The sequence below is a fragment of the Eucyclogobius newberryi genome, unplaced genomic scaffold, assembly GCF_026437365.1.
Source record: "Eucyclogobius newberryi isolate DKJ021-1_F unplaced genomic scaffold, fEucNew1.0.hap1 SCAF_1, whole genome shotgun sequence".
Taxonomy (NCBI): Eukaryota; Metazoa; Chordata; class Actinopteri; order Gobiiformes; family Gobiidae; genus Eucyclogobius; species Eucyclogobius newberryi.
Genome location: NW_027315723.1, coordinates 53,697,851 through 53,710,742, shown reverse-complemented (window position 1 = coordinate 53,710,742; position 12,892 = coordinate 53,697,851). Strand labels below are relative to the sequence as shown.

Below are 12,892 nucleotides of genomic sequence, written 5' to 3'. Positions count from 1 at the left end.
CCAGGAGCACAGGCCGAGGTGGTGGTGTGGCAGTGATCTCCCACTCAAGCCTACTCATGAGCCCTAAAACTAACAATGCATTTCACTCATTTGAAAGCCTTATGCTGTCAATCACATGTCCAAATATGAAAAACCTAAAAGGAGTTTTGTTCATAGTTATCTACCGACCTCCTGGTCCCTATTCAGAGTTTTTAACAGAGTTTTCTGACTTTATATCAAACTTAGTGCTAGCCTGGGATAAAATAGTTATAGTTGGAGACTTTAATATCCACGTGAACATGAGTGATGACTCTCTCAGTAATGCCTTCAGCGCCTTGTTAGACAGCATTGGTTTCACTCAGAATGTAAATAAAGCGACTCACACTCATAAGAACACTCTGGATCTTGTCCTAACGTATGGAACAGAGATTAGTGACCTCATTGTCCTCCCTCAAAACCCTATATTGTCAGATCATTTCATAATTACCTTTCAGTTTATTCTTAAAGATCATCCAGTCCCACAAAATAAAGTTATAATGAAAAGGACAATATCTGAAAAATCTATCTCAAAATTCAAAGAAATAATAGAGCCAATATTCAGTGACATGTCATGTGATCAGGTCATGTGATCATGTCATGTGATCGTGTCATGTGATCAAGTCATGTGATCATGTCATGTGATCGTGTCATGTGATCGTGTCATGTGATCGTGTCATGTGATCACGTCATGTGATCGCGTCATGTGATCGCGTCATGTGATCGTGTCATGTGATCGTGTCATGTGATCGTGTCATGTGATCATGTCATGTGATCATGTCATGTGATCAAGTCATGTGATCACGTCATGTGATCCTGCTGAGAACAGCTTTAGTCCCAGTTTAAGTGATCATTTTGTCGACTTGACCATGAATTATGACCTTATGATTGATACGTCATAAGGCGCTGGTACAGCTGGCAGCCCGGTGTAAACGCTCTCTCTTCTTTCTCACACTTATTGTGCTTTATCTCCTATATTTTGTAAATATTGTTAGTATATTTTTTCTATTTTACTGTACGATAGGGACACGCGCTGGAATAGTTTTTTAATTCAACTGTTTTTGACTTTTTTCGGCTGGATTTGAGCGTTTTTCGTTGCGTTCGTTGTGTTGTTGTGACGTGAGCTAGCTCCGAGCGAGCCCACCAGCCCCCCCGCGCCCTCCGGCCGCGCTAAAGTACGGCGTGTCGTCGGTACACGTTTATGTACACGTTTATATACACGTTTATATGAAAGAGGAACTTCACGAACGATCGGGACACGCACTGGAATCGCTTTAAATGAACTTGTTTTGACTTTATTCAGCTGGATTGAGTGTTTTCGTCGTGTCGTTGCGATGTGTCTTGGCTCTGAGTCCCCCGGCCCCGCCCCCCGGCTCCGGCCCCGCCCCCCGGCTCCGGCCCCGCCCCCCGGCTCCGGCCCCGCCCCCCGGCCGGTGCCGTACCGCGTTTCCACAAAGGAGGAACTCATGAAACTGCGGAGAACAGTCGTCTCACCCGGAGATCGTCACGTTATCCCGTCGCAATACTGACCTAACCTAATACTGATGTGCAATTCTGTCATATGTGCAATTACTGTTGTGATTCATGTGCAATCTATGTGCTGTCGTGACACATATTCATGTGCAATTACTGTTGTGATCACATGCAATGGTATTTATGTATTTATGTATTTATTTGTCTATGGGAGTTTTTATTTATTTATAGGAGATCTTCTACTGAAAGTGTTTTTCAGACTTCCTATAAGTGATCTGTTCTTCTGGATCTACCTCTGTATCTACCTGCGTTGCACCAATGAAATTTCCCCATGTGGGACAATAAAGGAATATCTTATCTTATCTTATCTTAATTCTCTGAAGTCTGCTCTTGACGTTGTCGCGCCGTTAAAACAGAAGGTCATTAGGCCAAAGCGCGCCTCCCCATGGTACAACCAAGAACTGCGTTCACATAAACAAAGAGTTAGAAAGTTAGAGGGATTATTTCGTCGCTCTCACACCGAAGAATCCCTAAAAGCATGGAAAAGTTGCCTGCTGTCCTATAAGCAGGCTCTGCGTAAGGCCCAAACCAGATATTATTCAAATCTAATAGAAGTCAACAAAAGTAACACTAAATTCCTTTTCAGCACTGTAGCTAGGCTAACAAACTGTCACAGTGCAGTAGAGCCCTCAATCCCAGCTACACTTAGCTCTGATGATTTCCTCCTATTTTTTAACAATAAAATAAAAACAATCAGAGATAAATTAGATGAAATTACCCCCGCTATTAGCCCTGAACTAGCCCAAGCTGTAAATCTAACGTCCCATATAAATCCACCTGTAAACCTAGAAAGGTTCACAGCTGTTGATCAAGCAGAGATAACTTCAGCCATTATGTCCTCTAAAAGCTCAACTTGTGTCCTAGACCCCATTCCAAGCTCCTCAAAGACATTCTCCCCCTAATTATAGACCCTATTCTTAATATAATAAATACTTCACTCCAAAGTGGCTATGTTCCACAGTCCTTCAAACATGCAGTCATTAAACCTCTTCTGAAAAAGCCTAATCTAGATCCCGACCTATTGGTAAACTACAGACCTATTTCAAATCTTCCCTTCGTCTCTAAAATCCTTGAAAAAGTTGTAGTAAAACAGCTTTGTCGCCACCTGCAGGACAATAACTTATTTGAAGTTTTCCAGTCAGGGTTCAGAGCCCACCACAGCAGGGTTCAGAGCCCACCACAGCACTGAAACTGCACTAGTTAAAGTCACAAATGATTTGTTATTAGCCGCTGACGATGGACTGGTCTCAATCCTGGTTCTGTTGGACCTCAGCGCAGCGTTTGACACCATTGACCACAACATTCTACTGCAGAGGTTAGAATGTGATGTAGGTGTTGGAGGAACAGCCCTCAGCTGGTTTAAATCCTATCTATCTGATAGGTACCAATTTGTTAATGTAAACCAGAGCTCCTCACCAAGCTCTAAAGTAATTTACGGTGTGCCACAGGGTTCGGTACTCGGTCCAATTCTCTTTACTCTTTATATGCTGCCGTTAGGTCACATGATCAGGTCACATGGCATTAACTTCCACTGCTATGCAGATGACACTCAGCTGTATTTATCAATGAAACCTGATCAGAGCGATCAAGTAGACAGACTTAGTACTTGTGTGAAGGAGATAAAAACCTGGATGACACTAAACTACCTGCTTCTTAACCCTGAAAAAACCGAGGTCATTGTGCTGGTCCTAAGCATCTACGAGACGCTCTATCTGAGCAGATAGTCACACTGGACAATGTCAGTGTAGCCTCCAGTTCTACTGTAAGAAACCTTGGAGTCTTATTTGACCAGGAGCTCTCATTTAAAGCTCATATAAATCAAGCTTGTAAAACAGCCTATTTCCATTTGCGCAACAAGAGCCAAAATCAGAAGAATCCTGCCTAAAAGTGATGCCGAAAAACTTATCCATGCATTTGTAACGACTAGATTAGACTACTGTAACTCCCTGCTTGCAGCGTGTCCTAAAAGCTCCATAAAAAGCTTTCAACTGGTTCAAAATGCAGCAGCAAGATTACTAACAGGAACAAAAAGAAGAGATCACATTACGCCAGTGCTGAAGTCTCTTCACTGGCTCCCCGTCGAGTCTAGAATCAAATTCAAAATTCTACTCTTGACCTACAAAGCCATAAATGACATGGCCCCATCCTACCTCAAAGATGCTATAGAACCATATCATCCAAACAGAGCTCTTCGCTCTCAGAATGCTGGCCTTCTGGTGGTGCCAAGAGTCTCTAAAAGTACTGTAGGAGGTAGAGCGTTTAGCTACCAAGCTCCTGTGTTATGGAATCAGCTCCCGACCCATGTTAAATCTGCTGACACAGTCTCTTCATTTAAGTCCAGGCTTAAAACGTTCCTCTTCGAAATCGCTTATGGTCAGAGTAGTTAGGAACAGAAACATAAACCCACAGCTTCAGCTACGCTGCCCTAGGAGTAACTATGCTGGGGGAAGTATGACAGCTTGAGCACTGTCCTCTTCTTCTTCTGACTACTTATGCTATCAAACAATATTTATTTTTTTGATTCCACTTGCAAACTGTTCACCGCCTTCTTTTTCTTTCTCTCACTCCTGAGGACCTGTGGACCCAGATGTCCCTCTCCTGGTGAAGTGGTCCCTGCCCTGTGTGGACGGTCCCTCATCTGCCTGAAGAGTGGCTCCAGTTCGCCTCAGTCGGTCCCTCATCTGCCTGAAGAGTGGGTCCAGCTCGCCTCAGACGGTCCCTCTTCTGCCTGAAGAGTGGGTCCAGCTCGCCTCAGACGGTCCCTCTTCTGCCTGAAGAGTGGGTCCAGCTCGCCTCCGACGGTCCCTCTTCTGCCTGAAGAGTGGGTTCAGCTCCAGTCTCCTTGTGTCCGTCTGTCCGTCTGTGAGAGTCGGATCTCTCCTTCACTGGAACTCCTCCAGGTTTCTACGCTTTTTTCCCAAAGAGGTTTTTTTTGTAGTTTTTCCTGGCCGAGAAGGAGAGTCTAAGGACAGAGGACCCTGGGACATCGTCCCTCGCCACCACAGACATTGTCTGACTTCATCGCCACCACAGACATTCTTGATTAATTTCTCCCTGTGGCCCTCAGAGGCAACTGTTGTTGTGATTTTGGGCCTTACAAAAATAAATTGATTTGATTTGAGTATTCCTTCCACCGTCCGACGACATCCCCAGTCGAGGTCAGCAGGCCTCCACCCGCACCGTAAACGGTGTTGGTGAGGCACTGCTTCCCCCTCCTGAGGCGCCGGACGGTTTGCCAGAATTTCTTTGGTGTCGACCAATAGTCCTCCTCCATGGCCTCCCCGAACTCCTCCCAGGCCCGGGTTTTTGCCTCTGCGACAGCACGAGCCGCGGCTCGCTTGGCCTGCCTATACCTGTCGATGACCTCCGGAGACCTACAAGCCAGGGTGGCCTGATAGGCCTCCTTCTTCAGTCTGACGGCATCCCTTACTTCCGGTGTCCACCACCGGGTTCGGGGGTTGCTGCCACGGCAGGCACCGGAGACCTTGCGACCACAGCTCCGAGCAGCCGCATCAACAATGGAGGCGGAGAACATGGTCCACTCGGACTCAATGTCCCCAACCTCCCCCGGGACATGGGAGAAGCTCTCCCGGAGGTGCGAGTTGAATACCCTACTGACAGAGGGCTCCACTAGACGTTCCCAACAGACCCTCACAATGCGCTTGGGTCTGCGAAGTCTGTCCGGCTTCCTCCTCCGCCAGCGGATCCAACTCACCACCAGGTGGTGATCGGTTGACAGCTCCGCCCCTCTCTTCACCCGAGTGTCCAAGACACGCGGCCGGAGGTCTGATGACACGACAACAAAGTCGATCATTGACCTCCGGCCTAGGGTGTCCTGGTGCCATGTGCACTGATGGACCTTGTGCTTGAACATGGTGTTCATTATGGACAATCCGTGGCTAGCACAGAAGTCCAATAACTGAACACCGCTCGGGTTCAGATCGGGGAAGCCGTTCTTCCCGATCACCCCTCTCCAGGTGTCACTGTCATTGCCCACGTGGGCGTTGAAATCCCCCAGTAGAACAACGGAGTCCCCGGTCGGTGCACTGTCCAGTACCCCTCCCAAGGACTCCAAGAAGTCCGGGTACTCTGCACTGCTGTTCGGCCCGTAGGCCGCCACAACAGTGAGAGACCTGTCCCCCACCCGAAGGCGGAGGGACGCGACCCTCTCGTTCACCGGGGTAAACTCCAACACGTGGCGGCTGAGCTGAGGGGCTATAAGCAAGCCCACACCAGCCCCGCCCACACCAGCCTCGCCTCTCCCCGCGGGCAACACCAGAGAAGTGGAGCGTCCAGCCCCTCTCGAGGAGATGGGTTCCAGAGCCCAAACTGTGCGTGGGGGTGAGGCCGACTATATCTAGTCGGTATCGCTCAACCTCCCGCACAAGCTCAGGCTCCTCCCCCCAGCGAGGTGACATTCCATGTCCCCAGAGTTAGTCTCTGTGTCTGGAGATCTGGTCGCCGAGGCCCCTGCCGTCGACTGCCGCCCAGATCTCTCTGCACCGGCCCCTTATGGATCCTCCTGCGGGTGGCGGCCCCACGGCGCTCTTTCGGGCTGTGCCCGGCCGGGCCCCGTGGGGTAAGACCCGGCCACCAGGCGCTCGCCATGGAGCACCCATCCCAGGATGGGGCCCCGGTGACGCCGATCCGGGCGACATAAACGGCCTTGTTCTTGCTGTCATCATAAGAGGCTTCTGATCCGATCTTTGTCTGACCCGTCACCTAGGACCTGTTTGCCTTGGGAGACCCGACCAGGGGCTTAAAGCCCCCGACAACATAGCTCCCGGGATCATTCGGGCGCTCAAACCCCTCCACCACGTTAAGGTGTTGGTTCAAGGAGACAGAGAGACAGAGAGACAGAGAGACAGAGAGACAGAGAGACAGAGAGACAGAGAGACAGAGAGACAGAGAGACAGAGAGACAGAGAGACAGAGAGACAGAGAGACAGAGAGACACACACACACACACACACACACACACACACACACACACACACACACACACACACACACACACACACACACACACACACACACACACACACACACACACACACACACACACACACACACACACACACACACACACACACACACACACACACACACACACACACACACACACACACACACACACACACACACACACACACACACACACACACACACACACACACACGGTTAGCCCATGAATAATATAAAAATGCAGAGTTACAAATCTGTTTTTATTTAGAAAGTGACACAAGCTCTTTTTTTTAAAAAAGGGAATAAAAGGAAAACATTGAACAATTCACAACAAAAGAAAATAACTTGTCACAGCTCGATCTGGATCTGGATCATTGGGCTGGATTTGGATGCTTCCTTTAGAATCTTCCAGAACGCTCCCGATCCCTCGACCTTCGCTTCTCACGGTCCCTTCGCCGATCCCTGGAGCGGGAGCGTCGCTCCCTAGAACGAGAGCGAGACCTGTGCCTGGTGGGACAGAGGGTGGGACAGAGGACAGGACAGAGGACGCTTTATTCAATGGGACACTTTTCAATGCCATTTCACATTCGTACCTTTTCCTCCGGCGTCCGTAAAGCTCCCGGCGAAGTTCCCTTGAAATGGGTTTGAGATGCATGAAGTTACAGAAGCCGCCTCGAGTGCACTCTCTGTCCAACAAGAACACACACTTCAGAGAACCTGCCACTCAAGCTCACAGTAAACAAGCACAAAGTGTCACAAGATCAGCTTTGACCAAAGGAACAGCACCCACGGGTGCTTTGCACCAACACAAACCATTCATCATTTACCAGTAAAAGCATCAAATGCGAGAGGTAAAAAGGCTCTGTCCCTGTTGTCCCTCTATTGTTGTGAGGGACAGCACCCCTCACCCTAACGGGAGCAGGGCCTCACCCTAACGGGAGCAGGGCCTCACCCTAACGGGAGCAGGGCCTCACCCTAACGGGAGCGGGCCTCACCCTAACGGGAGCAGGGCCTCACCCTAACGGGAGCAGGGCCTCACCCTAACAGGAGCGGGCCTCACCCTAACAGGAGCAGGGCTCACCCTAACGGGAGCAGGGCCTCACCCTAACGGGAGCAGGGCCTCACCCTAACAGGAGCGGGCCTCACCCTAACGGGAGCAGGGCCTCACCCTAACGGGAGCAGGGCCTCACCCTAACAGGAGCGGGCCTCACCCTAACAGGAGCAGGGCTCACCCTAACGGGAGCAGGGCCTCACCCTAACAGGAGCGGGCCTCACCCTAACAGGAGCAGGGCCTCACCCTAACGGGAGCAGGGCCTCACCCTAACAGGAGCAGGCCTCACCCTAACAGGAGCAGGGCTCACCCTAACAGGAGCAGGGCTCACCCTAACAGGAGCAGGGCCTCACCCTAACAGGAGCAGGGCTCACCCTAACAGGGGCAGGATGATGGATGGGTTGATGAGGCTGGTGCTAACACACTCAGCACATGATTATAACTCTACAGTGGATGTGATGTGTCTGAACCTCTCTCCACCAGAGCGTTCATATCTGTCCAACACAAACAGGAAGTGGACACTGACCCCATCTCGTACTGCCGACAGCAGGCTTCTCTGAAGTCAGTGACAGGAGAGAGCTCGGCGTGGATGGGCTGAGCGTTAAACCACCGGTTGTTCAGGTCCATGACCGCCTTCTCTGCATCTTCCTCACGACGAAACTACACATTTGCAACAAAGACATTCAAGTTTAGAGGCACATTCAGGAACATTGAATCCTTTAAAAAAACACAGACAGTTACCTTCACATAAACATTGCCCACAAGGTGATCACCGAGGTTATCACAGACGTTCATTTCCTCCACCTCTCCATATTTCTCCTCCATTTCTGTGAACACCTCCTGTTTAGGAGCATTTAACAGCATCAACCACAGCAATCTAATCCATTTCATTTAGACCTTCAGTTGTTGAACTCAATGTTGACATGAGCCTTGACTTGCGTCACTTGACGGGCAGATAACATGTTCAAATGAGGGACACAAAAGGCCACTGACCTCAAAGAACTCGTCGTAATGCTCTTGCATTTCCACATCGCTGACGGCACCTACAAAATGTCAACAGTTCAGTGACGTGCAGTAAGATGCAGCTTAGTTTAAAAGTGCTTATTCAAACTGCTTAGCACGGACCATCTGCAGGAACAAAACATACTGCCATTTTGTCTAACTGTCATCAGAAGACATTACAGTTCTGTGACAGGGTTCACTTCAGTGTACCGGCCTTTAACCAAACATGCAAAACAGCATGTGGACAGTTACTGCGTCCAGAATATGAGGTGGAGCATCCTGCCCTAAGCCAAATCAGGCCCTAAGCCAAATCAGGCCCTAAGCCAAATCAGGCCCTAAGCCAAATCAGGCCCAGTCCACTGGGATGTGTTATTTTAAATCAAGAGCAGTCAGTGCCAGAAGGTCCTGCAGATAAAGGGAAGACTTACAGCGTAAACCATCGGCAGACTGGGCAGAGATTTCAAGGTAATGAAGGTAAATGTTCAAGAGGGGAATGGTCTGAAATACAAAACGTAAACTTTTGTGACAAAATTCCACTAATGCTTAGAGCTGGGGAGGAAAATATGATTAGATTTGGACTGACAAACTACACAAGAAAACGTTTGGAGTGGCTGACATGTTCATGTGCTTTTGGATGGGATTTTTTATTGAATCTACAAATAAAATCTTCACAATAAGATGATTAAAATATTCAAATAAACAGATTATCGTGATTGTAACTTTGTTACAAACTTATACGCAAGTATATTTAAGACCTACCTGTCTGCAGTAAGCTCTACGGTATATTTATATATTGTTTAGAAGGAGGAATATAGAATCATTAACTCCTCTACAGGTGCTGGTTTCCACCAGCACTAATGAAGGGCCCTTCACAGATGAACAAACGCTTTGGAAGCATGAACACTGTTTATTGCTGTTTTTCTCTGAATCCAACAGAGATAACATATCTCCAGTGAACCAAATGGAAGCACCAGAAGAAAGAGCAGCACGTTGACTTACAGCGGGAGGCGTCTGCCGTCTGGGCACTGTTCTGGGGATTGCGGTAGATGTTCTGAATCAAGATCGTCTGCAGAAATGACAATGATAAAAACGTACACAATGATTAAATACAGGACATCATAATTCCATGTATGAAACACGTGAATGCACAAACACGTGTTTAGAAGTGTCTGGAGATACCAACCTGGCTGAAAGTTGGTTTGTTGTGCAATCGCGAGCAGCGGTCCCCATGTCTGCAGGCTCCGATTTTGAAGTAGAAGGAACAATTGACTCTAAAAAAACATGGATGGATAAATATCTGTGTTGACACATACAACTGAAGATAACAAAGAGTAGGGTTATAAAAGACAATAAAGGAATATCTTATCTTATCTAAGTCCAGCTGGACATGTCTCATATGGACATGTCTCATATGTACCCTGTTTAATATTACAGGCTTTCTGCATTTTAAGAGTTATAAAGATCTGTTTGCATTTGTAAACACGAATGACATATGACAAGTTTAGCCTTCGCCATTCCCTCCAAAAGAGGCTTGTGCTGCTCTCCACTGGTGGAACCAAACATGGACAAGTGTGTGTGCATGTGCCACACACTGAGGACTAACCGCACACACTGAGCTCACACTGAGCCCGGAGTCTGCAGGAAGTGCAGCAGGATTGAGTCAAACACGTTTAGTTTGCACAGGCAGCGCGGGAGAGTGAGGTGTGTGACCCTCATGTTGTGAAGAGCCTCATTCAAAGCGCTAGCGTTAGCGTTAGCATTAGCATGGACGCTCTGACTGAGGAATCTCGCGCCACATCGAGTCCGTAAATACACCGCGCTGAGCTTAAACGTGTACAATAATGTCAACGTTCTGAACACAAACTGCTGGAGAATCCATTCCAATGATCAAAGGTTCAATTCACTTACTTGTCTTTCTCAGTGCCGAAAATGGATGCCAGGTACTCCGCCATTTTCGGCTCGCCGGAACGTAAGAATGTACGTCACTGCGTGCTTACGTCATGACGTGCGTACGTCATCATTATTCTGCATCAGACATCGCCACGAGGGGGCGCTGCTGCTTAACTTAAAAACCATCTCTCACATGAAACGGCAATAATAAATGAGCTGAACAAATCAAAGAAAAACTTGATCACTATTTAATGTATGTATTTGATAGAGACAGTGTATATTCATGAGCACAAGTTACAGTAAATATGCCAGAACATTGCAGAAATGTTATTTAGATTATATTATGTGATGATAACGTTAGGAAATACCCAAATTTCGCACACGTTGAACCTGGTCATCACTAACTAGATTCACTAACTTTATCCACTCTTTATCAACAAAAATCTGCATCGGTATTAAATCGGCTATTTTAGATTTTTTGTGATGTTAATGTTGCAAATCTTTACATTTTTGCACTCATTTCAAAATTAAAAGTATTTTTGTAATAGTTATTTGTATACAATGAGCCACCACATGCTTATTAATGCCTTAAATAGCAATGTTATTGTTAATACTAATACATCATTTCAGAAAGATGAGACATGATTGTCTGAGTTTAACACTAAACATTTAGCTGAAACCTACAAAACTCAAACATGATATTTATGAATATAGATTTTATCCATCATTCAAAAGTGCATCAAGGACCACCACAGGCCAGGGTTTCATTTCCCATTATTTTGGACTGGTTCGAAGCAAAGGCTTGAATTGTTGACCGCTTTACCTGTTGACTGACCACACAGGCCCTTTACCTGTTGACTGACCACACAGGCCCTTTACCTGTTGACTGACCACACAGGCCCTTTACCTGTTGACTGACCACACAGGCCCTTTACCTGTTGACTGACCACACAGGCCCTTTACCTGTTGACTGACCACACAGACACTTTACCTGTTGACTGACCACACAGGCCCTTTACCTGTTGACTGACCACACAGGCCCTTTACCTGTTGACTGACCACACAGGCCCTTTACCTGTTGACTGACCACACAGACACTTTACCTGTTGACTGACCACACAGACACTTTACCTGTTGACTGACCACACAGACACTTTACCTGCTGACTGACCACACAGACACTTTACCTGTTGACTGACCACACAGACACTTTACCTGTTGACTGACCACAGAGACACTTTACCTGTTGACTGACCACACAGACACTTTACCTGTTGACTGACCACACAGACACTTTACCTGTTGACTGACCACACAGACACTTTACCTGTTGACTGACCACACAGGCCCTTTACCTGTTGACTGACCACACAGGCCCTTTACCTGTTGACTGACCACACAGACACTTTACCTGTTGACTGACCACACAGACACTTTACCTGTTGACTGACCACACAGACACTTTACCTGTTGACTGACCACAGAGGCGCTGATGGCACTGATTGTAACCACACACTCTGAACACCACCAGTTTATGAGGTCATATAACGCTCAACACTTTCTTTAATGCACACGGTAAAACCTCCTCCAAAAACCACAGAGCTCGTGCAGCAGGCTCGTGTAGGAGGCTCGTGCAGCAGGCTCGTGCAGGAGGAGGCTCATGCAGCAGGCTCGTGTAGGAGGCTCGTGCAGCAGGCTCGTGTAGGAGGCTCGTGCAGGAGGCTCGTGCAGGAGGAGGCTCATGCAGCAGGCTCGTGTAGGAGGCTCGTGTAGGAGGCTCGTGTAGGAGGCTCGTGCAGGAGGCTCATGCAGCAGGCTCGTGTAGGAGGCTCGTGTAGGAGGCTCGTGTAGGAGGCTCGTGTAGGAGGAGGCTCAAGCAGCAGGCTCGTGTAGGAGGCTCGTGTAGGAGGAGGCTCAAGCAGCAGGCTCGTGTAGGAGGCTCGTGCAGGAGGCTCGTGCAGGAGGCTCGTGCAGGAGGAGGCTCGTGTAGGAGGCCCGTGCAGGAGGCTCGTGCAGGAGGCTCGTGTAGGAGGCCCGTGCAGGAGGCTCGTGTAGGAGGCCCGTGCAGGAGGCTCGTGCAGGAGGCTCGTGCAGGAGGCTTGTGCAGGAGGCTCGTGCAGGAGGCTCGTGCAGCAGGCTCGTGTAGGAGGAGGCTCGTGCAGGAGGAGGCTCGTGCAGGAGGTCCGTGCAGGAGGCTCGTGCAGGAGGCTCGTGTAGGAGGCTCGTGCAGGAGGAGGCTTGTGCAGGAGGATCGTGCAGCAGGCTCTTGTAGGAGGCTCTTGTAGGAGGCTCGTGCAGGAGGCTCGTGCAGGAGGCTCTTGTAGGAGGCTCGTGCAGCAGGCTCGTGCAGGAGGCTCGTGCAGCAGGCTCGTGTAGGAGGCTCGTGTAGGAGGCTCGTGTAGGAGGCTCGTGCAGGAGGCTCGTGCAGGAGGATCGT

The 12,892-nt window shown here is 48.7% G+C and overlaps 1 protein-coding gene across 1 annotated transcript; it reads right to left on the bottom strand.

Moving 5' to 3' along the window:
• Positions 1-6,753: 6,753 nt before the first annotated feature.
• LOC140362663 (splicing factor U2AF 35 kDa subunit-like) lies at positions 6,754-10,564 on the bottom strand. The gene is made up of 8 exons (XM_072448816.1): positions 10,474-10,564; positions 9,749-9,836; positions 9,565-9,631; positions 8,557-8,606; positions 8,305-8,403; positions 8,090-8,223; positions 7,106-7,198; positions 6,754-7,019 (listed from the first exon to the last, which is right to left on the bottom strand). The coding sequence occupies exons 1-8, from the start codon at positions 10,515-10,517 to the stop codon at positions 6,911-6,913; spliced, it is 684 nt and encodes a 227-aa protein (XP_072304917.1). The 5' UTR covers positions 10,518-10,564; the 3' UTR covers positions 6,754-6,910.
• Between the last annotated feature and the right edge of the window lie 2,328 nt (positions 10,565-12,892).

What these genes read in the sequence shown, in the direction of transcription:
- LOC140362663 (XM_072448816.1), bottom strand. Translation starts at nt 10,517, where the DNA reads ATGGCGGAGTACCTGGCATCCATTTTCGGCACTGAGAAAGACAA. An exon ending in TGGGCAATGTTTATGTGAAG is followed by an intron (nt 8,224 to 8,304) that starts GTAACTGTCTGT and finishes GCAAATGTGTAG; the next exon opens with TTTCGTCGTGAGGAAGATGC. An exon ending in TACGGACGCCGGAGGAAAAG is followed by an intron (nt 7,020 to 7,105) that starts GTACGAATGTGA and finishes CTGTCCCACCAG; the next exon opens with GCACAGGTCTCGCTCTCGTT.